Here is a 26,834-nt window from a genome sequence, read left to right as displayed (position 1 = left end):
AAGATTGGATGAAAAGTCACCCCTGGTTCTGGCTCCTATCCAGTGTCTTTGTTTGCCCTCCCCGTGAAGAATAATTGGTTTAACCCTTTGGAGAGAGTCACAGTCCCAGGGCAGCATGTGCAGAGCAGGGCTGGCTGAGGATGTTCACTCAAGAGATTAAATGTTTCCTTTGGTTTGTTTTTTTTTTTTTTTTCCCTTCTAAATATAAAATTGGGCTTCTGTCAACACAGAAATTTTGAAAGATATCCCCTCCTTTCCTGGGGGGTCAAGGGTGGCGGTATTTCTGATCAGAGACCTGTAGGAGATGGTTGGCAAGGGAAGCACCAACTATTATGACAAGATACTGAATATCACAACAAAACAGCCTGAAATGGCTCCAGAATAATTTGTAAACTTAGTTTAATTTTATGGATGAAAACTTGCATCTCATAAAAAAATATAGACAGAAAAAAATATCAATTTTTGGTGAGAAGTTCACATTTTCCACATGGGGAAAAAAATAATACCAGTTATCAGCCCGCTCCACAGCAGCTGTACCTTAGTACTTTAAAACAAACCAAATGCCAAAGATGCTCCCGTGGGTAAGAGGTACCAAGTCAGTTCAGGACTTTCTCTGGGGAATCCATCACCCCTGTCCCCTCCTGAGAAAAAAAGTAAGTTGAGAGTTGTGAAGCCAGCAGCATTCTCAGAAAGATGCGACTTCCAGCAACCCCTTGCTCAGCCAGAGAAGTGGGCACGTCCAAGGAAAGAGAGCATCCAGTGTTCCTCACCCCAGGCGTCACAGTCAGCCCCCACATCACCCAGGCTGCAGAAACCACCGAGGAGGCCTCCAACCACCTCCAAAACACATCCCCTCCTCTTTGCTGCTTTCCAGCTTCTCCATCTTCTCCAGCAAGCACAGCATTAGCTCAGTTCATTTAAGTAGCACATCGCTTCCAGATTTGGATTTCTATGGTTTTTTCCTTGTTTGTTTTAAACATGATTTTTTAACTCCTTTCCCTCTAGAGCTACAAAAAAAAATTATTACAAAATAAAGCGCAACCCCAAACAGACTAGAACATTTCTAAGTGAAGGGCTCTTCTCCCTTCACCAGTCTTTGAATGTTTCATTACTTTTAAAGCTGGAGTACAAAAATAGAGCCTCTCTCATTTTTTTCTTCATTTTTTTTCCTTTTTTTTTTGTAAAAACCAAACACCCCCCCCCCCAAAAGTACCAACAACTAGAGCGGGTAATCTTTTTTATCCTCCCCCCTCCCTTTTTTTTTTTTATTTTTTGTTTTCTTTAATACCCATATGGGAAAGTCTCTACATATAGTCCACCAAGCTCAGAGGAGCATCCTCCAGGAGAGATGCAGGCAGAGGAGGCGGGGCAGGCACATCAAGGGCCCGCTCTGGAGTTTCTAGTCCTTTTACTTCTCCGGTTGAAGGGGTAGTTGAGGAACTCAAAGCGTCTGTGGGGCTCGGTGGTCTGGTGGCCCTTGGGAAGCCTCTTCATGAAATGCACCTCGCGCTGGTGCTGCCGGGTCTTGGAGCCCTTGCGGGGGCGGCCCTTGCGGGTGAAGGCCATGTACCAGCCCTCGTACTTGGCGTTCTGCAGCGCCGTGTAGTTGTTCTCCAGCACGATCTCCGTGAAGACGCAGTCCTTGCCTTTGCCGTTGCTCTGACAAGGGGACAGGAGCAGAGATTTAAGCAACGGGCACTTTCTCGGAGGGCTGCTTCTCACTGCCCCACCGTGTGCTGAATGCTGGCTGCAGAACTTGGGGGCAACCAAAGGCTCACTTCTCCCACTAGTCAGAATTGCCCAAAATGTGCTTTCCCTAACAAGATGCAGGGAGAAGGCATTGTGACAAACACTGCTCGCTGCTGCTTTTGTACCAGTCCAGCTGGTCCCAGCCTTAACTTCCACCACATCCATGGAGGAACATCCCAGCCTTAACTTCCCCCACATTCACAAGGGAACTTCAGCCTCCCTATCTGTGCTTTTGGATGTAACCATAAGCAAACTCTCCATCCCAATTCACCCACCCATCCTGTCCTCCTGGGGTCTTTAATAGAAGAGGGGCATCAAGGAGCATTGAGTGGCAGCAGAAGTGACACGAGGTCAGTGGTGATGGTGCCCACAGATGGTGGGGGGAGCAGGGGGTAGCCAGGAACTGAGCTTCCCCCATGATGGGCAGTAGCAGGACTAGAGAGGGACCCACATGGGGCAGCCCCCAGGAAGCAGCTGCCGTGGAAAATCCTTGCAGATAATCACTGGTCTGGAGGGATTTTGCATGTCCAACCCCCCCACCACGGGAAGGGGCATCAAGGCACGACAAGCTGCATGACAAACCAGCGGGTGGTGGGGTCTGGCCTTGGGGCCAGCCCCATGGAGCATCTTAACATTCCTGGCACTTGTACCATGTAATCGTGGAGAATAGAGCAGCAATCCGCCTATTTGTTCCCAGAGATAGAAGGAATGTGCCCCACACGGCAGCCGCCCACCTCTCTTGCTCCCCCTCAGGCTGCAGGATGGCCTTTCCCCTGCCCCAAAAGGCAGAGCTCCCCTCAGGGCAGTCCCCACTCGTGTCCCCTGCCCTGCCCATACCCCTGCACCCTACCTTGCCAATCAGCTTCCCCTTCTTGTTCATGCAGATGTAGAAACCTGTGGCTGCCCCCTTGATGCGCACACGGCTCCCAAAGGTGTCTGTCTCCACGATAAGCTTGGCTGGGGAGAGAGGGAGGGAGGGAGGGAGGTCAGAGGGGCTGTGGGATAGCGCTGGCACAGGTAAGGAGACCCCAGCAATGCAGCTTGATGCTGGGCGCTGTAGGCACCTGATCTCTGGCAGCTGGGCCAGAGAGCCCCAAAATCAGCACATGAGGTTAAGATACAGCCTGTCCCCCTCCCCCTTAACTTGCCCCTCTGTCCCTGCATGACCCAGGACGTGTCCCTTTGCCACCTTGAGCTGTGCTGGATTGGGAGTAGCTCTGTTTTACCCAGCTCCACAGGGCTCGGTGGTTCAGGTGTCACAGAGGTGCCCCGGATGGATTCAGGGCAGTGAGCAGGGTTGGCAGAGAACAAGGCAGCTGCCCTGAAACTGAGGCAAGTCTGGGTGTGCCGGTGGGCAAGAGCCAGACAGCACCTTCTGGAAGTGCACAGTGTGCTGCCAGCTGCCCCAGCCCAGGGGACACCGCTCCGTGTCCCTCTGCCAGGCCAGGGCTGCAGGAGGAGCAGTGACTTTGCAGCTGGCAGGGGAGGCGTGAAGGGTACAGGCACCCTTTTAATGCCTTTCACCTTTGCACGAGTCGAGAGGGCGTATTGATTTGGGCTCAGTTTTTTAATGGAGGCATCGATCCACTTCCGAAGGAGCTATGCAAATTGCTGGGTCGATGGGCCGCCTATAAATAGACCTGTCACCTTCCCTCCCTGCCTTCACCCTGGGAAGCCAAGCCCCAGAGCCCATCCATTCCCAGGGAGGGGGGAGGATGGGGACAGGACATCCTTCTTCCCGCTCCTGCAGCTGCTCTCCCCAGAGCAAGCCCCGCTGGGAATGGTGGCTACCTGTTTGCACCTCAAAAGGTCTGTGCTGTGCCAAGCACCCAAGAATCCCCCATGATGCTGAAAAGCCAGCTGTGACTGCCACATCACCTCTTGTCCAGCATCAGCCCACAGTACTGTAAGTGCTATCCAGCAAGGCAATCAGAGGACAGGCCGCAAAGGTTCCAAGCCTACACTCTTATTATGGGCTTTAAGTCCATTGATGCCTTATTTATCCTCTCTGATTCCTGCACAAGGGCTGCTTAGTTTCTCAGGACTGCAGCTCACTGCAGCTTGCACATCTCTACCCCAGGATGCTCAGCCTCCAGCGAGCCCCAGCGAGGGCAGTGATGTGGCCCTGGAATGGGCGGCTCTGCAGGAGGATGCTTTGAACGGCAGAAGGAGGCTGTAGGTGCACACACAAGTTAAACTGAGCCTAAATCACACCCTGAGCTAGGGGCAAATGTCTTTCTGTCTCTGCAGTGCCTCAACTCTGCATCTTATGACAGATGCTACTGAGGTCAATGGCACCAAGGGTGGGGACAGCAAGCAGGCAGTACTGGCAGCTGCTGAGCTGACCAATGGAAAGGTCATCCCCAAATTTGCTGGGGCCAACTGATTTGGTGCTGTTAGACAGGCCAAGCTTGATGGGCATGCAGGCACCCCCTCCTGTCAATATCACCCTGCAGCCTCTCTTGTCCCCAGGCTGCCATGCACTCACACCCCCCTACTCCTAGACAGGCACAGATTGAACTCAGAGACAAGAAATTTGGGCAGAGTGAACTCCAGGCTGTGCTGATCAATGCCCAGAGCCTGACAAGCACCTAGCATCCCCAAAACCACCCACGGGAGCGATGGCACTCTGCAAACAAAGCACTGAGACAGTGACCCCCTATTTATCTATATTGGGGAAAGGGGTGGAATTGATCTTGGAGGCAGTAAAAGGTTTGAGGAGAATTGATTTTTCTCTCTGAGAGATAGAAAGAGCTGGGAGGGAGGGAGGAAGGGAGGCATGAAGAGGGATAGAGGGAGGGAGTGGGGAGGCCTTGGCCCCAGTGAGCACAAAACCCTGCTTTAAAGATGCACATTGCTTCTCTTTTGGACTTTTCTCTTTTTTTTTTTTTTTTTTTCCCCAAAGGGCAGCTGTGATTTACAGCCACCAGACGGGTTTGCTGGCCTGCACGAGCCCAGCCCATGTGTCGCTCCAGACCCCTTATCCACAGAGGATGAAGACAACCTGGCCCCAGGGACTTGCACCCCTAGACCCTTGCAGGCAACCTGTGAACCCTGCAAACTCCAGCCCCAACCCACAGAAAACCCTGGGCACAGACAAAAACCAGCAAGCAGGCAGAGAGCTGTGCTGGTGTCTCCAGCCACTCGTGGGGTCGAGTCCAAGCTCCAGCTGGCAGTGGTTTTCTTGGAGGCAAGCACAGCCTGGGAGGGACGAGCTGGGCTGCACCAGCCTCCTGCCTTCCCTTAGAATTAAAAAAAGTCAATCAAATATTGACAATTAAGACAAATAACTGAAAACACCGGACTCGATGTTTAGTCGGCTGTAAAAATGTCAGCGTGGGGAAAGGGGTCATCTGCGAAAATAAATCAACCCCTTTTACACGCCCACCCCCAAAAATGAGACCAAAAAAAAAAAAAAGGAAAAAGCAGAAAGAAGGGCTTGGGGAGGGGGGAATCTTTGCTACAAAAGTGGATTTCTAAATAACATTTGGGGGGATTCCTTTTTTTTTCCCCTTCCTCTTTTGGAGAAGGGGGGAGGCTTAACGTTTTCAACTCTATTCTTTCATTTAAGTGACAGATTTATCCCAGTAAAATTATGTTTCATGCTCAAACTTTGAAGGGAAAGTGGCTACGTAAATGCTGAAAAAATGCAGCGAGACACACTTGATCCCCCAACTGGACTGCGAAGAGGAGAAAGTATTCAGGAAATGTTAAAAAAGGTGAAAGTAAGAAGCGTTTTAATAGTTCTTCCAGACATGGGGGCCTCCCTAGAGATTCATACAGAACAATCCTGAACCTCTATTTTAACATTTACAGACTTGCAACTCTTTTAAAATTTTACATCTGAAAAACTGCTTGTTCTCTTTCTGGTTTAGATCAGTCTTCATTTTCCTCCTTAGCTCTTCAAATGCTTAACCTTTTTTTATTACATTTTAATAGAGTTTTTCAAGCCACCACCAGTCCCCTCCTTCTGGCCGTATTTAAACCTGGTTGTTATTTAAATATGCACTAACTGGTTTTTAAAATCCAGGCGTTAGAGGTCTAAAACAAGATGGGATTTTCTTTTTTTGGCTTCAGAAATTAGCTACTGCCCTTTCAAGTTAGAGCTACTCCAGGATGGGAATAATTCATTTGCAAGATTAATTCTGGATGTATGGAACATCACATGGAACCTGCACTGCGCTTGCACTGATAATGCCCAGTGTGAAGTTTTCAGCCAAAACAAAATGAAGAAAGAGCCCCCAAAAATCAGAAAGGCAAAGAAAATAAATATTTCTACTAATCTAGCCAAGGAAGAAAGGGAAAATGCAGCTGATAGCAACGAGGATCAGTTGTGATACCTGTGTGCAGCGCACAGGATCGCAGGCACTTCCCTGCCCCGGGTGCAGCACCAGGCCTCCCGCAGCCGGCCCCACTGACCCCGGCGCTGCATCCGACCAGCCCGACACGTCAGGAGCTCACACGATCAAAGTATCTGGGCTTCGAGAGTCCCCAGCAGAGGGACTGGTCCCCTGGCCCCAGAGAGGCTGGAGGTTTTGGGGAGGGGGTGCAGGGTGGTGCAGAGGGGCCGCGGCAGAGCGCAGGCTCTCACGCTTGCAGAGTCCCTGCTTTGTCTCTGGAGACACGGCAGCATCTCTGCCTGCAGCTGACTGCCTCGCTGACCCTTTCCCCGTGATTTGTTTTGAGAAGGAAGGGATGGGACAAGAAAATGTCACTTTAGACAGTCCTAGATCAGGGAATGCTTCCAAAGCAGTCATTCCCTTTCTCCACCCTGCCTCTGCTTTTTCAAATTTACTTTACATTTCTGTTTCAAAAGAAAGTCTCAGGGATTCCCATCCCTGCAAAGAGCTGGGATAAAATGCCTTATGTTGCTCAGGATGCCACAGCCCCAAGCCCACTGAGTCAGGTGCAAACTGAGAATTAAAGGGAAAGAAGCAGAGCCTATCCTTCAAGAACTGGTCCCCTCCCCTGGCACAGGGAACCTGCCCTCACCTTGAATCACACAGCTGCTGATTACTGACCCCTATGTTCTCCTCTTACAAGCCCCCACATGCCGAACGATTTTAACGATTTCTGGCTAACAAACAGGACGGAAATCATCAATCGCCACGCTGGGCTGAGAACACCTCCCCAGCTCCCCCCACGGCATGTCCTTACCGTGCACATCCCCATCCTCTGCCATCGCATTGATTTTCTTGTTGTCCAAGATCTGCACATGTTTCCCGCTGGTCCGGCTGTACAGCTGGTAGGTCCGGACAAGCCGCCGGCTGAGCTGATCTGTCACCAGGCTCTGCTCCCTCACATGCTGTGTAAAATTAGGTGGGGACTGAACAGTTACCTTTAGGAAATTAAAAAATATACAACACACCATTATAATCTCTACTCCTCAGCGGGGCAAGCGGGCTGAGCTGAGATCGCTGGCCTCCAGCTGGGCTTTACGGGAGGCCAGGACCGCGGCGGCGCCTCCTGTGCCATCAGAGTCTCTCCAGGAGAAGGAGCATTAAGCTTGGGGACACAGTGACCAGAGCCCTGTACAGAGCTGTGCCCTCTCCAGACATGCCCTAAGCAGAGGTGCTGGTAGCTCGGGAGTAGAACCTTGATGCCCATCTCAAGGTACCCCAGTCCCAGTCAGGACTCGATAGGAGCTGGGAGCTGGAGGGGATCAAGGTGGGACATACAGGACAGCACTGTGTTGTCCTCTCAAAGAGCTGATGCTTTCATCCCACACCTCTCTCACCTCTGCAGGAGCACACTATGGCTCCAGCTGCCCCGGGCACACACCCCAACAGATTCAACAGCTGCCTGTCCTCTGGGTCTCAGGCTCTCTATTTGCTCTCAAGTACCACACTTATTAAGCTCTTCAAACACAAAGTTCACAGAGATGATGGAACTATGAGGCATAAGAATTACAAGAAAACCATAGCCCAGCACAGGTATTTAGTGGCATAAGAGCCCAAGGATACCAACATGCAACCCTGCAAACACAGCTCCCATCCCCTCTCAGCTGTTTGCGGCCAGCACGGGGTCATCCCTGGCCCCAGCACACCAAGCCCTTTAGTCCCGAGCCGCAGCTGAGCCCATCCTCTCCAGACCCGACGCTGCTGCTCCTGGGCTTTAAATGATTTTCACGAGCCACCAAACCTGCTCCCCCCTCAGCCCCGGCTCGCGAGCTGGCACAGAAGTCTTTTTCCCCCCTCGTCTCAAATCCCTCTTTTAAGTCTGGAAAGTTTCGCTGCTCCCTGACATTTATAAAGATGTATTCTGAGCAAATGTTAGGAGATCGCTCCTTTCAACATCAGAAGGCTGGGGCTACCCCCCACCACCCCCACGTCAAATGGGAAGATTTCCTCCTGTCTTAAACAACAACAGAAAACCACAATAAAAGCAAAAGCCGCTGCTCTCCCAAAGCCAGCTTTATAGAGATATCTCCCCTTGACAATGTCATCTCTCTCCCTCTGCTTCTGCCTGTGCATGTGTGTTTCCTATAGAAGGGTTTTGGATAATGCAGCAGGATTCTCTCCCCAGCTCTGATGAGGGTACCATGTGGAGGAGAGGTCATTAGCCATGCTGCTATTTGGTCTCCATCTCATACTCCAAAATATTACAGCTATGTTTTTATACAACTGCACAATCCCAGTGCCCCGCTCCCTTCACTTTTCAGCTGGAAAGTCCATTTTTTTTTCTCCTCCAAGCTTCCAGGAAAATAAAAATAATTTTTAAAAGTAGCTTAGAAGGGCATTTTTAAAAAGCTTCTGCACCTGTAATCTCAGGGGGAAGGGGGGTTCACCCCGGTTTGGAGGCACACCGCTCCCAGCGACGCGTGCCTGCTGGTATGCGGGTGTTGCACAAGCTCTGCCCGGGACGTTTAATCTATTCATGTCACTTCTGTCTCTGCCGATACAAACCAGCGATGCTAAAGTCTTAAAAGTCACTTTTAAGCTGAATCAAAACCTGCGCTTTTTACTAAGGGCTTTTGCAGGGTTTCTTTTCCTTTTTTAAATTCTGCTTTATTTTTTTGGATGAAGCAATATAGTGGGGGGCAAAAAACGGACCAGAGGGACGGGGATATCCGCAGTGTAATTAGAGGTCGGGGGGGACAGGAATTAAAGCTACTTTAAGATAATCTTGCGTATCTCCTTGAAATCTCGGTATTCTCTGCCTCGCAGTCGGAGTCCCCCCGCGCACCTTATTTTGCGTCCCGGGAAAGGTGGGGTCCCCCCTCGGCTCCGGCTTTTTACAGCCAGGCAACTTTTGCCTCCTGGGTTTTAAACTGCTCCTCTTCCCTGTCTCCCTCCCTGCCCAGCCGCTCGGCGGCGGCGGGGCACCCCCATCCCCGCGGGGCGAACAAAGCCGGGCAGCCCGGCGGGCGCTTACCTGGGCTTGCAGGCAGAGGACGAACAAGTGCATTAACCTGGCAGGGGGAGAAGCGGGAGAGAGGTGTGAGCCGGGGGGGCTGCGGGCGCGGGGCGGGAGGGCTGCGGCTGCCGCTACTCACACGTAGCTGAAGAGCGAAGAGCAGGGGTCCATCGCGGCGCCGATGCGGGGCCGGGGGCCCGGGGCCCGGCGGCGGCGGGGAGCGCCCGTGGGGCGCGGCGCTGTCTGAGCTCCTCGGTTCCTCTCGCTCTGCCGGCACGTCCGAGCCCCAAAGAAAGGAGGGCACAAGCGGCTACAGAGGGGAAAGGCCCGGCGGCCCCTCCGCCCGGCCAGCCCCCGGGGCGCTCCCTGCCGCGGGGAGCCCCCCGCCCGCTCCGCGGCCCCGCTGCCGCCGCGGGAGCCGAAGCCGACCCGCAGCCCCGACGGCGGGGGCGGGCGCGGCCGGGGGGCGGCAGCCGCCACGGGGGAAGCCCGGCCGGACCCCGGCTCCCCTCCCGGTCCCGGCGGTACCTGCCGAAGCGAAGCGAGCGGCGGGCAAGGTGTCGCCGGGGCTTGGGGCTGCCACTAAGGGCCGGGCTCCGCGGCCAGTGGTCGGCGGGACTCCCTCCCCAGCCCGTGCCTCAGTTTCCCCATCCGTAAAACGGGGTTTAAGGGCTCGGAGGGTGGGTCGAGGACGCGGTTCCCCCCGCTGGGGGTTCGCCGCTCCGCGGGCGCGTTGTGGATTGGGAGCGGGCGGGCGAGCCCTCCCGGGACGTGCCAGACATTAAAAGGATTACCGGAGGAGGGGGATGGAGGGGGCCGGAGTTTCGAGAAGGAGTGAGGCTGAGCAAATTCCGCAACCGGGCTGGGGAGCGGGACGCCCCCGATTTCTCCGCGAGCATCCCCGCCGGGCTCTTACCTTGTAGAGCGGGCGGGCGCCCTCAGGGCCGGCGCTGCGGGGCCATGGGGCCGGGCGGCGGCGGGACGGGGCTCAGCCCCGCAGCCCGGGCAGGGCCGCCGAGGGCTGCATTGTTCCGGCGAGCCCCGGCCCTCCCGGCCCCGCCACCTGTTGCGCACCGGGGCGGGGGCTGCGGCGGGGCTGCGGCGGGCGGCCCCCGGGGCCGGTACCTGGCCGGGGCCGGCGCCGCCTGCTCGGCGCTGAGTGACAGCTGCTAATTTGCCGGCCGTGCCCCGCTGCCGGTCCCCGCGCTCCCCGCGCCCTCCTTTATCTTATCAGAGCCCATAATTACAATTGCTATTTTGCTTCCTCGAATCAGCAATCAGCGCTATCTGCCGCCGCTGGAGAGGCAGCTCCTGTCAGCCGCCCCTGAGTGACAGCGCGGCGGCTGCCCCGCCGCACAAGCACAGCCACACTCACACACACGCGTGCACGGCCCGCCCGCACACACAGAGAGCCCTGCTCACACACACAGCCCCACACACACACAGCCCCGCACACACACACGCAGCCCTGCTCACACTCACAGAGCCCCACACACACACAGCCCCGCACTCACACACGCAGCCCTGCTCACACACACACAGCCCCACACACACACAGCCCCGCACACACACACGCAGCCCTGCTCACACTCACAGAGCCCCACACACACACAGCCCCGCACTCACACACACAGCCCCGCTCACACGCACACAGCCCCACACAAACACGCCTGTGCAGCCCTCCTGCACACGCACAGCCATGCAGGCACACACGCAGCCTGCATACAGTCCCTTTCACACACACAGTCCCTTTCACACACATACAGTCCCTTTCACACACACACAGCTGGCACATACGTGCAGCCTTCCCCCTGAGGTGCCCTCACACCCCTCACACTCTGCACCCCTCAGCACAGCCATCCTCACTTTGCTTTGCTTACCCCTACCCACAAAATACAACCCTCTGCCTCACACACGATCACACCAGCTGCAGCCACAGTTCTCTCTCACACATGCACACTGACACTCAGCCTGTGCATTTTCCCCCTTGCACAGGTTGCTTCCCCAACAGCCCTAGACACAAGTGCACCAACACCTCTCCCCGCCACACAATGTGTTTCCCCAAAACTCTGCCTGCTGTCACTTCTGGGGGTGGATCCCCCAGGGTTCTCACCTGATCTTGCTCAGCATCCTCACTGCTGAGGCAGGCAGGGGGGCCTGGGCACTGCCTCATCACTGGGCTGACCCCACAGGGCCCAAGGAGAAAATAGTCCCTGCATCAGTATTAAAAACCCAGTACAGCACAGGATGACCAACTGCCTTGTGTTGGCCAAAATTACCCCAAAATTCGGTTCATTGTTCATTTTCCTTCCCTTTTTTTTTGGTGCAAAAAGATGTTTCTAGGAGGTTTCCTATGTGTAGGAAGAAGACTTGGGCCAAACCAGCATTTAACTGGAAGCATTTAAGAGGACCAGGAACAGGCACTGAAGGTGCTCAGCAGAAGCAGGAGCTGGTTTCCAAGGGCACGACACATTCACACACTCAGCTCATCAGTACAGCACATGGTCAGGAGAAAAACCCTCCAGGCTGAGCTGCGTGAACTGTTGATGTACCACAGCACAGGTGAGGTGGTTCTTCCTATTCACCTCTCTGCACTGCCTAAGGAAAACCAGGCAAAACCAGAGCAGGAAACACCAGACACTCCTGATGCTCTAAATTCAGGCAATCTGTACTTTTTTATATATTAAAAAATCAAGGAATTCGGTCTATTTGCCAGATGCTGCTCTCCTTCACCAGTGGCCACCTCTACTTTATCCCTGGTGGGCAGGGGATCAGGCAGGCACATGTTACCCTGCACACCACAGTCCACTCAATAGCACCATTTCCAGAACAGCCCAGACTGCCTTAAATTGGGAGATTTATGGAGTCCTGTACGGGGTCAGAGGCAGCTGCAAGCTGACAGTCCCGTGTGCCCCCTGCCCTCAGCAAACAGGCTCAAGTGCCAGTCATGGCTGTAAAATCCAGCCAGTGTGGGATCACGCAGGGGTGGCCACACTTTGCTGACAGGGGATGACAGACGACGCTCCTGTCAGCCATTCTCAGGCCTACAGCCAGAGCCTCCACAGCCCCCATCCCAGCCCACCTTTGGGAAGGGAAAAGGAATGAGCAGGTCGGTGACAGCAGCCAGGGACAGGCAGCATCACAGCTGCTGGGCTCACCCCACCTCTGCTGCTGCCTTGGGTCGTGGCCACAGTCTGCTCCTTGCAGGGAAGATGGGGGCCTGCACAGAGGCATTTGCCTTCTTCCCTTGGTGCTTCCCAGCCCACCTGTGTTTGCATCAAGAGTGACACCCCCACCTCCTTTTGTTTTTAAGTAAAAAAACTTTTTGGATAGGCTCTCCCCCGTGCCAGGCAGAACAAGGGAAATCTGCCTCCTGTCAGCTCCTTCACAGGCCATCTGAGATAAGCCCCCTGGTCCACAGGGTGAGGGTCCCCTCCATCCCCTGGCACAAGGCTAAATGGCTTGTCTGGCTCTCCTGGGGAGAAGAGAAACTCCAGCCCTGTGCTCCTGAGACCAGCTGGGCTTCAGCCAAACTGCTGTGGGGATGGTGGAGGAAAGCCCCTTGTGGCAGAAAGGCCTGGGGAGCTGCTGTGCCTCCAGCACACCAAGCAGCCACTGGGCTGTGATCCCTGGAAGAGGCTTACCAGCATGGTCCCACCAGATCTTGTCCTGCTGCCCCTCTGCTCCATTGCCCTGCTCTGCAGAACTGGGACCATGTTTAGGCTGGTCAGGTACAGAAGGGTTTTCCTTCAGAGAAGAGCTCATGTTCATGTTCATCAGGGTTGTTAAACGCTGCAGATGAAGCATTAGTAGCAGAGATGTGAGCTGCAGCCCTCCCATCCCCTTCCCCACAAAGCTGAGGGTACCATGGTGGAGCCACAGGGCTACAACACCAAGAAGCAGGAGCTGAGAGAGGAACAGGACACCGAGGCACCTGATCCAGCCTGGCTGGGGTCCAGGTTTGGTCTCAAACTTTGCCCACCTCCTTCACCCCACACAGAACCTGCTGGCAGCTGGGGAGAGTGGAGGCAGCTCCTGGAGCAGCCTAGACTGAGATAAGACAGGAAGCAGATCAGGAGAGGCTTTGATATGGAAGGAGCAGCAGGTGAGGGACTGTGAGACCCTGGGAGGGGTCTGTGCCCCTGTACAGCAGGGACTGGAGAGAGCACAGCTGGTGCTGAAGAAAGCTCTTCCCATTCCCCTTGTGATGCTCAGCACAGCACCCCCACAACCCAGGGCCACCCCAGCACCGTCCCTTCTCTGTTCCAGGATCTCCTTTAGCACATCTGCAGAACAGAGCCAGATTCCACCTCCAACTTCCTGCCTGCCTCTTTACCATCCCTGTCTAGCCCAGTTCTAGCCAGAAATGGTCCACATACACCCCTTTCCCTGTGCAGGATGACAAACAGTGGTGTCAGCTGCTCCCCACAGAGATCAAATCCAGCAAGGAGCATCAGCCTAAACCTCTCCACCAGCATCCTTCATTCAGAAAGGCAGAGACAAGGAAAACAACACCAACTTTAGCAGCTTTAGGGGCAAGCAGTCCAAACTGGGCTGAATGGAGACAAGGGCTCCTGGCAAACAGGGAGTTCACATCATAAAGAGGAGTGTAGGAGAATTTGGAGTGAGGGGATGCCAGCAAAACACCGACAGGAGTTTTGCCTTGAATACCTCTTTCAAGTAGGGGGAACTACCAGGGGAGAGTTTCAGGGGAAACTATCAGGTGGAGAAGCAGCCAGGACGTTGCTGTCACTCACAGAGGAAGGCCGAGAGGCAGAGTTCCCTGCAGGCAGGGACACAGGCAGGAGCACAGCGCTAATCCCGAGCGAGGGAGGAGAGCAGTACCTGCAGCAGCACTCAGCAGCGCCGAGCCCCCAGAGGGCGAGGAGAGCTCCTCTCTGCAGGTGCAGAGCGCTCAGACAGGCTCAGAGCAGTTGCCTGGGGGACTCTGAAAGGTGACAGACAGTGTAGGCAGCAGGCTTGAGGGTTAGCCAGAGGCTGGGGCTCACAAAGGTGGGGACACTGAAGTGCAGGAAGCACTGCCCAGTACCTGAGCATCTCTCCCTGCTCCAACACCATATGAAGAAGAGCCAAAATGCACAAACCCCAGAATCCTGTAACGTTTTACAGCCAGGCCTGGAGGATGCTTGGCCATAAACTAACTTTTTCCAGCCCAAAATATAGACATGGAGGTTTCCCAGCAAAGCCAGAGGGATATTAGTCCACTCCACCCTCACCCTTCCCAGCCCCGTGGCCCAGTGCCCCCGGCCCTGCCTGCTGATCCTTCACTGCAGCTTTAATGGGCCGTTTCAGAGGCAACAGCAGCTCCTCCATGGCTGAGCAGCACGGAGCAGCCTGGGGCAATCCCACTGCTCACCATTAACCTGCCCCCACCCCCAAAGGGAAGGAACTTGGCGAAACCCCATTGGGATGTGTTACATGGGAATGACCTTGTCTTCCCTACCCACAGCACCAAGGCAGCCCCAGGGCAAACGAGGAGCGGGGAGGGGAGACACAGCCCACTCACAATTAATTCTTCTCTCTATTCAATTACTAGCAGCAAGACTGAGGCGTGTTTTGTGGGCCAGGAGACTGTCCCTGTGTTCTGGTCACAGCCCCCTGTGCAGGACCTGCCTGGATGATGGGACCCTCTCTGTTCACTCTTCAGCAGCCTGCTCTCACAGCTTCCTTTCAGGGAATTGGGCTGACTCCTCTGCCCCTCACCATCTCCTGTCCCTCCTATCCAGCAGCTTTCTAGAAACACAGCCTGTGCTTCCACAATTTCAGTCTGTGCTCCTGCAATTGCAGGTGTCAGTATTGCCTTCACCATCCCCGAGTGGTCCCGTGCAGGCTCCCAGGCAGCGATGCTCCTGCGGATCAGAGAAGGCAAAGCTGGGCTCTGCTTTCCATCCAGGCTGGGCCCTGTGGAGGAGAGCTCACCACTCACAACAGCAGGGCTGCAGCACAGCAGGGGCAGCCTGGGTGGCTCAGCCTGGGGCAGCTTCACTCCTGGCTCCCAGTCAGAGCAGAGGATCCTCCTGTCATCCAGGACAGTCCATGGATTCCCACATGGATTTTCCAATGGTGTTAAGCATCCCCTGCATTCGGTCTGTTGAGGCTGGTGCTGTTCTCACCTCTGGCATCCCCACCCAGCACGTGGGGTGAGCCAGGCACATGGGTAATGGACTGGCAGAGCTGAGCAAGACCAAGAGCCTTGTGGAGGGCACTGCAGGGGAGGCACATGCTCAGGTCCCATCCATCTGCAAGGAGAGGGGAACTGGGATGGCTCTGCAGCTACCCAGCTCAGGAAGGCATCCCCACAGAGTCCTTGAGCCAGGCAAGCCAGAAACAAAGACCAAAGGGTCCCAGTGAGGACAGTTCACGTGGCATCAGCTCAGGGAGAAGGTGACATCTCCAACCCTGCAGGATTTACACCCCAGACTGAGTATTTTTGTGCAATTCTGCTCTGCATTGAACAGGGGTCAGCAAACAAGCAGCCAGACCAGGAATGGCCATGACACGTGCACGGGGAAGGGGTCACACCCATGGACATGTGGATGAGGATGTGTGTGCTCATGGGCCTTGGGCAGCTCCACTCCATTCCTGACCCCCTTGTACAAGCAGCACCTCCAAAACCTGGTCCCAAGGCATTCCTGGCTGGCACAACTTCCCCAGCAGCACAGCCCCAGCCCAAGCTGGGGTCTCCAGGCACACATCATCAGGCAGGGCTGGGAAAGGGGGGGTCAAAGCCAGGCTGGGGAGGCAGGGGCTCCACTGGCCACCCAGGATGGTGGGAGCCATCACTCAATGCCAGGTGTCACTGTCCTGTCTGTGGCTCCTTCAGCATCACGAGTAGCTGAGACAGAGACACAAAATGCTGTTCCTTTCTTCCTCATTTCCCAGGCAGCCCCATCAGGCAATTTGGCTGGATTTGGGTCCTCTTAGGAAGAGGACTTCTACACCCAGCCCGCAGTGGGGTTAAGCCTAAACCAACACCATGGCCCGGGGGGGCTCCACGTTGCTGTAACTCTACCTTCGTTTGTTTGCTTACAGCATCCACCCAAAATGCCCGTGTGTGTCTCTGGGCCTCTGTGTCAGTGGCAGCTGAACTGCTGACCCCAGGAGTTTGCAAAACATCAGGGTTATGGCCCCTTTGACATCCCAGCCCAGCAGAGCCTCAGCTCATCCTGACCCTGGCCCCGAGGAGCCAGACCCCAGGGCACCCCACATGGCCATGGGGACACAGTGGGGCCAGGGGGAGCGAACCCCACGGGAGTGCTGAGGTGGGCACACATGGTACTTGCTGCTGTCCAGGCTTGGCTGCAGCCCCCCACAATTCTGTGGAGCATCACAACACAGACCTGCCCCAAACCCCCTGCTAGTCCTTATCCATGCCCAGCCCTTCATCTTCTGTCAAGTCTACAGCCCCCACTGGCACGGGAACTGTGCCCCTTGCCAGCTTCCATGCCCAGGCCATGCCTGGTCTCTGTGCTGCCCTGCAGACCTCTGTGTGTTAGGAAGGTGGGGAACATATGGTCACAGGCAAAACAACAGCCAGAGCCTGGAGACAGCCTGTAATTGGCTTCTCCCCAGTTCCAGCTGTGATAGGGGACTTCATGCCACCTTGGAGTGCGGCCATGGCATGCACAACCCAAGCTGCCATCATGGTGTCAACACCATCTCCAGGATGTGCAGGGGTGGGTCAGGGCTGCAGGGAGTCAGCCTAGGCACAGGTGCAAATGCCCAGGGAATTCAGATGGAGTTTGAGAGTTCTCCAAACATTCTACTTCCATTTTTTTCTCCAGAACTAAATTCCTACCTCCCAATGGCCAGGCCCCACTGCCAGACCATGCTGCCTTCCCCTGTAAGCTGGGCATTAGGAGGTCTAGCAGGACAGACCTGCCACACACAAGGTCCCTGTCCTCTCTGCTCTCGTCATCCTCTACTCTGCCCATCAGTAGCAACCCTTCCTATCCAGCCCCCAGACCTCAGGCACTGCAGCTCTGTGCCTGCCCAAGAGCCTGTCAGGGGAGCAGGGAATGGAGGTGTGGAGTGGTGTGAGGTGTCCCCCAGGCCCTGTGCAGAGACATCACCAACAAGGATACTACAGAAGAGAAATCCTGCCCATCCAGGCCAGGGGTCTGCCACTGACATCCCTGAGAGAAAAACTCTGAGAGATCCTAAATCCCTTGGGACACAGCCCAGGTGCTCCATGCAGGCCCCGTTCCCTGGATGCCACCAGGCTGGCAGGGACACGTGGGCAGTAGTGGCAGTTGTGCCAGTGCCAGCCCAGAGCAGAGGGATCAGATTGCACCTCGAGGGTTGGAGGGCAGGACACCTGAGGGTGCTGAGCACACAGCTGCCAGCACTGCCCTGCTGTGAGGTGGCTGGGCAGGGGCTCAGGAGGGGACAGTGGGGACAGCTCAGGGAGCCTCAACCCAGGCTGCCCTGCAAGGAGCTCTCTGCCATGGCCCAAACACACTCACTTTTAGCACCTGCCTTACGTGTCTGTGAATTTTAACCCACCTGTGCTTCTCCAGGTGTGCCCTTACTGCACAACAAAAAGGTACAGCTTCCTGCATTCTGGGCAGCACTGGGGCTGGGGACACGGGTCCACATCACATTATCACAGCCTGTCACCACCCTGGGCATGAGCTAACTCCTGTGCCAGGGTGTGAATCCAGACATCTGCTGTGGAACTGGGAACAGGAGGAACCTCATCTCCTCCCACAGAACACTCAGTGGGTGAACAGCCCCACATCCAAGCTCCCAACAAACTTGAGGCAGCCTGGGGAGGACCCAGCTCATGTCTGAGCACCAGCATGCAGGAGATGACACCAGACCTGAGCTTTAGCTTTTCCAGCAGAGGCCATTCCCACACAGTGCACCAGCACCATTTCCCTTTGCAAGGCATATTGATGGGAAGAGGATGGGAATTACTGGCAGCCTGGCCCTTCCAGACCCTGCTGCTGCCTCCCTTGTTTACAGCTCAGCTCTGCCCGGGCCTGCCCTGGCTCCCTGAGGCACTAGCAGAAGTACCCGTGCCCACTGCTGCAGGATGGAGCAGGGATGGCACAGTCAGCTAACGCTCCAGAGAGCAGGACACCCATCACACCCACCATCAGGGCAGTCCCAGCTAAAGGTGGCTCTGCTGGCCCTTTTTCTGGCTCCTGCTGCCACCAGTGTGCCACATGGCTCTCTGCCTCCTTTGCAGAGCTGCTGCACCCCGGGGTAATGGGATGCTGCATCTCCTGTCGTGTCCCCCTTGCTTCCCTCGAAGCCCAGGCAGCCAAGACTCAGAGAAAAAGAGCTTCAGCCTGGACCAGCGTGGGAACCAGCAACAGGGAGCTCATGGAGCAGGGGACCAGCCCCACCTACAGCACAGTCACAGCTGTGCTGCTCAGCCGCCCTGGGGCCGTGGTATAAGCCACAAAGAGTTGAAACCCAGCCAGAACTCTGATGGGGCAGGACCCGCTGGGGCATTAAAAGGAAAACCACTTCCTGGCCACGCTCAGCAGAGCAGCTCCCCATCCTGCTCCTCCATCCCTGAAACAGCAACTCAGACCTGACCTCTGAAATCAGAGCATCCTCTGGGAGCTGCTGGCCTGGCCCAGCCACCCAGAGGGAGGAGGCAGCCAGGCCCCAGCCCAGCGAGGCTGCACCTGAGCCAGGCCCTGCAGCAAGCAGCCTGAGCCTCTCACCAGGAGCAGCAGGCTGGTTTGGGAGGGCTGTGGTGTGTGGCACCACGGGTGCACAGCCACCCCCATGCAGGATGAGCTCCACATTAAGTTCCATTCCTCTGCTGCATGGCTCAGCCAGGGGCAGGGTCACCCACTGCTGCCAGAGCAGGGAGGGATCCATCACCAGCTGTACCAGCATGCAGAGCCCTGAAGCAGCAGAGAGGGGATGCTCAGATCAAATCAACTCCCAGAGCAATCCTGGAGCCACCTGGACTGGGGCATCATTCGGCTCCCCAGGTACTGGCACCTCCACACCCTTAGGTGTGTCTCCAGCATGGGGAGCTCCCATCTGTACATAGAAACACAGCCACTGGATTACCCCTCACCCCGTGGAAGGCAAGGCAGCCCCACACCAGAGCCCCAGCCTCACTCCCTGTGCACAGAAAGCCTCCTGCCCCCCAGGAGCACTGAGTGCCCCCCAGCCCAGCCAAGCCCAAGCCCACCTGCTCTTAGGCAGCCCTGTTTGTTTGCCCAAGGTATTTGCAGCCGGGGGCATCTGCTTTGATACCATCAGCTCCACCAAGGAAGCTGCTCACCTAGCGTGACCCCTGTAATCCCATCCTTCCCCATTAAGTGCTGTGTGAGCATCCCCCCTCCCAGCCTCCTGACATTTCAGCATTTATCTCCCTCTCCCCAAGCTGAGCACATCAAGGCTCTGACATTGCTGGGGAGCAGGAAGCAAACCTCCCAAAGTCACCCAGAAAGGGGCTTGGCAGTACCAAGAGGCCCCAGCACCTCTACTGCTCCCTCTCTGCTGGGGGCACTCAATTCCCATGGCATTCCCTATGGCAGCACTGGGGACGCCAGCACCCGTGGCAAGGTCTTGAGCTGGGCTGGTCCTGCAGTGGGGTGCACAAGCTTTGTCAAGCCTCCTGCCACCACCCTCATGTCCCCCACGGTGCCACCTTTGCCCCCTGGCAGAACAGTCCTGCCTGCCTCTGCTCCAGCTACCTAGACACCCTGCAGTACACACACCAGCAGCCTGAAATAATCTCCTTTTACTGTTGAAGAATAATCTCCTTTTACTGTTGAAGAGGCCAAATGCTCCTTCTCGTTAGCCCACACAGCCTCTTCCACTGTGTGAAGCAACAGCATCACCCTTCCAGGACTGAGCAATGCCCACTCCCTCCACTCATAACTCCTCATCAGGCTGGGAAGCAGCTGCCTCCCCCAGCCCTCCCTTCCAAGAGTGCCTTGTTAAAAATGGTCTGCTGGCTCCCGTTCCCCTGGAGTCAGGCTGCATTTCCTCGGAGCACAAGCACAGTCAAGGTCTGGCAGACAGATTATCCCTGACCCCTTCCAGGTGCACCTAGCCAGGGAAATCTGCAAGGTGATGGGGTGCCAGCCCAGCAGGGGCTGGGCACTGCCCCAGCGCTGTCCCAGCCACGGCTCCATCCAAAGCCCAGGACTCCTTTCCCGTGCCATCAGCACAGGGCACTGGTGCGTGTGCCCACCGACACCTCTCCAATATCCACTGCCCACAGGGAGATGCCACCGCCTCCCTTCACCCACCTCGGCTGCAGGAGCGTCCCGCTACTTGGGACATTCCCAGGGCAACGGGATTTGCCGAGAGACCCTATGGCGCCCATGGGCAGGGGCACCGAGCGCCAGCCCCGGGCACAGGGGACGGCGGGGGAGGACAGGAGCCCTGCCAGCCACAGCCGCCGTGTCACCGGAGAGGAGCAGCAGCGGGCAGGGATGTCCTGTGCACCCTGCCGGGGCAGGGCGGCCCTGGGCCGGGCAGTCGGAGCGGGAGCGGCGGTGCCGGTGCCCCGGAGCGGCCGTCGCGGCCCGCAGAGCCCGCCTGCCCCCTGGCGGTGCCGCGCTGGCCCCGCCGCCGCTGCAGCCCCGCATCTTCCCCGCGCTGCTGCCGGGCTCCAGCTCCCCCGAGCCAGCTGGTGCCCCCCAGGCAGCCGAGATTCCCTGGGGCTGGGATGCCAGCGGTCTGGAGACATGGAATTTTTTGTGTTGGAAGGGACTTTTAAAGGCCGTCTAGTCTAACCCTCCTGCCGTGGACAGGGGCATCTTAACTAGATCAGGTTGCTCAGAGCCCTGCTCAACCTGATTTTGAATGTTTTTGGGTATTGGGCATCTACCGCTTCTCTGGGTGATCTGTGCCATTGTTTTACCACCCCCAAGGGTGGTAAAAAGCCCTTCTTCCTTATATTTGATTTAAATAAACCCTTTTAGTTTAAAATTATTACCCCTTGTCCCACCACCACAAGCCCTGCTAAAATACCTGTCCCCATATTTCTTACTAGCCCCCTTTTAGCACTGAAATGCAACAGGAAGATCACCCCAGAGCCAGCTCTTCTTCACTCCTTTTCCCTTTGCTGCTCAGGGCTTTGAAGCCTCATTCTGAGAGCTAAGCAAGGTCTGTTTGGGGCCAGAAAGAAACAGTGAGTAGGTGCAAAGGAGCTGCAGCAGTTCCAGAGGAGAGAAACATAATCTAGAAAATAGCCTGAGCTGAGGATCCACCCTAGATTTCCTACATGAGTCCAGGCTACTGAGAAACTCACTGTCCCAGGGCACCCACAGAGCCAGCATGACAGAACAGTCCATGGTGCTTCTCAGGGACAACAGCCAGTGTCTCAGGCAAGGAGGACTGGGACAGGCATTGACACATGGGCCAAGAATGCAAGACTGATCGCAGAGAAACTGCCAGAGAAACATTTAAGGGCAGAACCAGCCACCATGGGTGAGAAATGGCACCTGGCTGAAGTGCAGAAAGGATCAAACCCTCTCCAGGTACCCAGGCAGGGGGACACAACTCCTCAGCAAAGGTCACAGCTCAGACTTGCCCCACTGAAACGTGCATGGGAAGAACCTGCAGCCAGCAGGGACCTTCCTTCAGACCCGAAGCCTGAGAGATCTTTATTGAGTGTAAGAACAGTTCTTTACAATGCAAACTGACCCAGAACCTCCCCCAAATCAGAGGGGCTGTGAGCTCCCATCCCACCATAACTGCAGCTGAGAACAGAGCATGGGCCCCACTTTTACACTTCCAAGTATAAAAACCACCAAACTGGGAGTAAGCAAAAGCAAACACATTAGAATCAGTGAAAGTGCCTGTCCCACACTGGCTTTACACCCATCTGCTGGACAAGGGGCCAGGACTGAGTGTTTCACAGCCAGGGAAAGGGGGTGCACAGAGCAGAAATCCAGGACAGCAAAAAGGCACAGGGTAAGGATCACCTCCTCTGTCCCCAGCTCCCAAAACAGGGATCAGGGACAGGGGATATACCAGCAGCAGCCATCCAGTTTTGGGATCACCCTCCCAGGGCTGTGTGAAAGGAGACACTTCAGTGCTGGGAGCAGCCTCTGCTCCCCAAATAGTTAAAACAGCATTAAAAAAAAAAAAAAAAAAAAAAAGGCAGCAAACATTGAGGTCGTGGGAACTGGTATCCAAGGTAAAAACCATCCAGGGAGGGAAGTCCCAGTGAGTACCTAGGGGAAGAACCAGGGTGAGATCAGCAGACTTGAGCAGCACATTCCACCCACACTTGCCACACCAGTATCACAGCCACCCAGATCCTTCCTCCAAGGCAGCCTGGCCCCTCACCTTGCCTGGAGACACCTCCTTCCTCCTCCTACTTCTTGGCTGGCATAATGGGAGGAAGGTCCTCCTCATCTTCCTCGTCCTCCTCAGAAAAGTCATCGTCCTCCTCAAAGGAAGTACCTTCCCTGTGCACTGGGACACACACAACTAATTGTCACTCACCAGTGCATGTCTGTGCAAATACAGCTGGCCCATGAGACACCCCAGGAGCAGAGCAGCCCGAGGGGCTCTGAACCAGCTTTCACAGCAGCTAACAGTGGGAAATAAGCAGCATCCCAGCGGGAGGGAGGTCTCAGAGGGGAATGGTGACAGGCAGACATGAAAAAAGGGGACACTTTGAGACATCCAGACCCCTTTTCCCATGCAAGGCCTTATGGTAGGGAAGGAATTCCTGTACTGAGATAGCCCCTGGGGAATCAGCACAAAGGAGGGACAGCATGCATGCCAGGCAGCACCCAGCAGCTCCCTGGATGCTGTTGACACTGAAGCCCCTTTATCCCCCTCACTCCTCCCAAGCTCTCCCCCACCCCTCAGTCCTTACTGATCCTGTGCCAGCCAGCCAGGTGCACTGGGCCAGAGCCTGCTGCCAGCCGAAAGGTCACTGGAGGCTGTAGCTTGAAATTGTCCAGACTCAGCTGCAAAGAGCAGAGATGGAGCTGAGTTAGGGGCAGAGGCAAAAAGCAGAATTTCCTGTAGTTCCCAGTACAGCACCTAGCCCAGTTAAACATGTCCATCTGAGGGCACCTGCAGCCAGGCCAAGGGTACCCGGGCATTTGCTGTGAGCTGCAGATCCTAGATCCTGTTCCCTGCAGCCATTCAGCCCTGAGTCCTCAAATCAGCCTCTTACCAAGGGCTGGCATGACAGCTTCAGGTTTGCCACAGGCACAGCGATCTCTTGGTTCTCGTGGTTTCGCCCAACGACTTCCACCACGTTGCACTCGTCCTTGGCACCATCAGTGAGGCAGACCTGGGTGGGAGTGGAGACTGTGAACAAATGCTCTCCCAAGGGACACATCTGGGACAGCTGGAGCTCTCCGCAGGACAAGGAACCCACAGCACTGCTACCAGCCCAGATGTCATGCAAGGTGTGGGGATGCTGCTCCACAAGACAGGGAGAGCACTGAAAAACTCCATTGCAAATGTCCCCTGACTGCCCCAGAGAGGGCTCTGTGCCTTTCCCAGCTGCAACAGCTGTTACTGCTGTCACCAACATGGATGGCACCTGGGCTGCATTTTCTGCTGATCTGATCCATGCTGACAGGTTCTGTGCTCCCAGGATAGAAAACATCCCCAGGAAGAGCCAGGAATGAAGCCCTGCACCTATCTGGGCTTGGGGAGCAACAAGCCAGAGACCCAGCTGGTGTGGATCTGATGTGAAGCTCCAGCAAGGTCAAATAAAAGGGAAAATGGTGTTTCTTCACCACCTGCCTGGAGCATTCCCCTACTCATCAGTCTCCTGCCACCATAGGCTTTGCACAAGCACCTCTGTATGATGGATAATTGTGACCACTCTGTGTCGTGCCCTGAGAGCAGCCAGTCCTGGGACTTCAGCCAAGGGAGTCCCCTGATCCAGCCCAAGAAAGGAGGATGAGCCTGGAAAAGGGGCATAAGGATATGGGCAACTACAAGAGAGAACAAGCACAGTAATTAACATTTCTCTTACCGTAGACAGTGCTAAAATGTGGTCAAAGTTGTCTTCTTCATCCACCTGAAATGTGTAGGATTTGGTACTGGCAGTCAGCTCACAGCCTAGAAGTAGGAGATTAAAAAAGCAGTAGCAAATATTACACAACAACATTCACTACAGGCAAAGGGGTCCTTAGGGGCAGCCCTGGCCAGGCAAGCACATTGCATCCTAAAACTATTTTCTCATGTGAGGAGCAGCATCAGACCAGGACACCCTGGGCTCCAGGGTCCCAGAAAACCACACACCTGCCTCTGCACCATGCAGGGACAAAACCTGGTGTCCCCAAAGCAGGCTGCCATGAAGCAATGCCCATGGGCACCCAGGGTTCCCAAGGACTGGCAGGGCAAGGCTCTTCCCCTCCAGAGAGCAGAACAGTCAGGGCACACCACTGTGGGAAGCAGGAGGGAGCAGACAGAACAGTGACTCTGCTTATGCCATCGCCAGTTCAACTTTTTCTTGAATGGGAATCTGAGTCTGGAAGCAGAGACAGACACAGAGTGCCAGACCTGAACGATGAGGCACAACCCAAGGGGAGGATGCCAGCCAAGTTGCAGGGAGCTGGAGTCCCTCAAGAGAAGTTTTGAGACATATTTTATTACATAGCCCAGACAGTTACAAAAACAAGGGAGATGCATAACTACGTCCTTAGCTCTTAGGATCAGGATTCAGTCGACTAAAGGGAGGAACTAAACTAAACTAAAAGTGCGTTTACTTATTGCAGGATGATTCACCAATGTGAGGCTGACCGGAAAACACAGAGCTGAGCCCTGCATACCAGTGCCGGCACTTCCACGGGAGAGGAATCAGCCTGCACAAGCACAGCCCGGGGCAGGACCGCTCTCTGCATGCTTATATATTGAACTTACCGAGGGGAGGACCGAACGACCGAACCCCAGGTGCCCGAGAGGCCTGTGGGGCTGTAACTGCGCTCCTGGCGCAGGGCGCGGAGCCGCGGCCCGGCCCGGGCTCACACGGCTCAGGGAGCAGCGCAGGGCCCCGCCTGGCCCGGCCAAACCCCCCCCGGAGGAGGGACCCGGCCCCACGCCCCGCGACAGGCGACCACGACAGGCTGACAGGGGAGCGCGGGATGAACCGGAGGAGCGGGCGAGGCCGGCGGGAGCTAGGGCTGCGAACCCGCCGCTCCATGAATCCCAGCCCTCTAAAGCCGCCAGAACACCAAAACCCCAAGCGGCTCCCCAAAGCCGCCCCGGGACGCCCAGCGTGTGCCTGCTCCCTCCCGAGCGCGGCCAAACACGTGTGTGTCCACACCGTCCTTCCCTCGCGGCACGATAATGCCCCCCACGTGTATTTCCACGCCGTTCTTCCCCCACGGCACGATAATGCCCTACACGTGTCTCTCCATACCCACGTGTCTCCCTTGCCTCCTTCCCCCACAATGTCTCTGCTGCCCCCGGTCTCTCTCTGACACTGCCCCCCGGCTCCAGCTGCCCCCACACGTGTTCCTCCCCACCCACACGGGCCTTTCCAGCCTCCACCCAATACCCACCAAAGTCTCCTTCTGCCCCATCTCTCTCCTGCCCCAAGCTCTCTCTCACTTTCCTACGTCTCTCTCGTCCCCGCACCCCCGCCTCGTGTGTCACCTCCCCAATTCATCTGTGACCCCCCCCCGCCGTGTCTCTCGCTCCCCCTGGTCCGTGTCCCCGCTCCCCCGGCCCGGGCCGCTCACCGAAGAGGACGCTGCCGGGACAGGGGGGCCCGTGCGGCTCCATGAGGCGGCGGCGCTGCGATCGCTCTGGCAGCGGGGCGGGCCGTGCAGAGCCGAGCCGAGCCGAGCCGCTCCTCCCCGTGCCCGCCCCCGGGGACCGAACCAAAGGGTCCTGCGGCAGAGCCCCGCCGGATAGCTCACTATCAGGGTATTTCCTGGCCACGCTGGGCCTTCAGCATTTACTGACCCCACCGCCAGCTGTGGAAACGCCACACCGGAAAAACGGCCCTTGCTACCGGCCGCTCACCTACCGCCCTTCTGGGTGCCATCCCGGCCCGCGGCAGCAGCCGCCCAGCACTGAGGAGGAGACACAGGGCACATGCAGAGCCCCCCAGGGGGCTGAGGGTACGAAGAGGGGTATCGGGGGAACAGGAGGGTGACAAGCACGGAAGCAGGACGGCAGCTCTTCATCTCTATCCCTTTAAGCATGGGCAAGAGCAGCGTGACCCTACACTGGGGACTGCGGCACAGGAGCGTTTGAGCACAGAAAGCAACATCCTACTTCAAAATCTACGGCAAGGAGGAGAGGGCTGGACTGGTCTTTCAAAGCAGAAAAGGAAGCAGTCTGCTTGGTGTTGCAGAGGAGCAGCCAAATTAAAACAAACCCCAGTAACAACGAGCTCACATTGCCTTCTGGGGACAAACCTGGCTCTGCTCCTACGGCAGAGACCTCTGCTAGCCAGCCACTCACTTTGCTTCAGCTGGAGCAGGTTCAAGGAAAACCTGACTGAAGGTTTGAAAAGCTGAACCAGGTCCCAGAAAGGAGCAAGTGCTCGTGCAGCAATGGTTACACAAGCACACCCATGTGCTTCTCAGCGGCTGCTCTGCGCAGCCACTGACCCTACCTGACCCGTCTGCAGCCACCACCCCAGGCGATGGAGGCAGGAGAATCCACTGCTGCATTATGCTCCCTTGAAGGAAGAGTCTGGGGCAACATCAGAGCCCAATCCCTTTTCCCAGGCCCACATTTGTTGTACAGAGACAAGTATGTCATAACCTCATGAAATAGGCTTTAAC

The 26,834-nt window shown here is 56.1% G+C and overlaps 2 protein-coding genes across 3 annotated transcripts; both read right to left on the bottom strand.

The window, feature by feature from the left end:
- Window positions 1-1,377: 1,377 nt before the first annotated feature.
- FGF8 (fibroblast growth factor 8) lies at window positions 1,378-9,276 on the bottom strand. The gene is made up of 5 exons (XM_058029425.1): window positions 9,245-9,276; window positions 9,124-9,160; window positions 6,907-7,087; window positions 2,600-2,706; window positions 1,378-1,659 (listed from the first exon to the last, which is right to left on the bottom strand). The coding sequence occupies exons 1-5, from the start codon at window positions 9,274-9,276 to the stop codon at window positions 1,378-1,380; spliced, it is 639 nt and encodes a 212-aa protein (XP_057885408.1).
- Window positions 9,277-21,705: 12,429 nt separating this feature from the next.
- NPM3 (nucleophosmin/nucleoplasmin 3) lies at window positions 21,706-25,842 on the bottom strand. Of its 2 annotated transcripts, none has more exons than XM_058029368.1 (5): window positions 25,779-25,842; window positions 24,068-24,153; window positions 23,252-23,371; window positions 22,946-23,039; window positions 21,706-22,292 (listed from the first exon to the last, which is right to left on the bottom strand). In XM_058029368.1, exons 1-5 carry the CDS (start codon window positions 25,819-25,821, stop codon window positions 21,931-21,933), a joined length of 705 nt encoding a protein of 234 aa, XP_057885351.1. In that variant the 5' UTR covers window positions 25,822-25,842; the 3' UTR covers window positions 21,706-21,930. The 2 variants fall into 2 exon arrangements, with proteins under 2 accessions (XP_057885351.1, XP_057885352.1); XM_058029369.1 differs by lacking the exon at window positions 21,706-22,292 and adding an exon at window positions 22,412-22,536.
- Window positions 25,843-26,834: the final 992 nt, after the last annotated feature.

This window comes from Melospiza georgiana, chromosome 8 (genome assembly GCF_028018845.1).
Source record: "Melospiza georgiana isolate bMelGeo1 chromosome 8, bMelGeo1.pri, whole genome shotgun sequence".
Lineage (NCBI taxonomy): Eukaryota > Metazoa > Chordata > Aves > Passeriformes > Passerellidae > Melospiza > Melospiza georgiana.
This window is presented reverse-complemented; position numbering and strand designations above follow the sequence as displayed.

Bases quoted from the DNA above. Each gene is read 5' to 3' on its own strand.
- FGF8 (XM_058029425.1), bottom strand. From the start codon at position 9,276: ATGGACCCCTGCTCTTCGCTCTTCAGCTACGT. The intron at 7,088-9,123 runs GTAAGCGCCCGC...AATTTCCTAAAG, and splicing joins TCCTCTGCCTGCAAGCCCAG to GTAACTGTTCAGTCCCCACC. The intron at 2,707-6,906 runs GTAAGGACATGC...CTCTCTCCCCAG, and splicing joins AGAGGATGGGGATGTGCACG to CCAAGCTTATCGTGGAGACA.
- NPM3 (XM_058029368.1), bottom strand. From the start codon at position 25,821: ATGGAGCCGCACGGGCCCCCCTGTCCCGGCAGCGTCCTCTTCG. The intron at 23,372-24,067 runs GTAAGAGAAATG...ACTCCCACCCAG, and splicing joins ACATTTTAGCACTGTCTACG to GTCTGCCTCACTGATGGTGC. The intron at 22,293-22,945 runs GTAAGGACTGAG...TTCTTCCCCTAG, and splicing joins GGCTGGCTGGCACAGGATCA to GTACTCACTGGGACTTCCCT.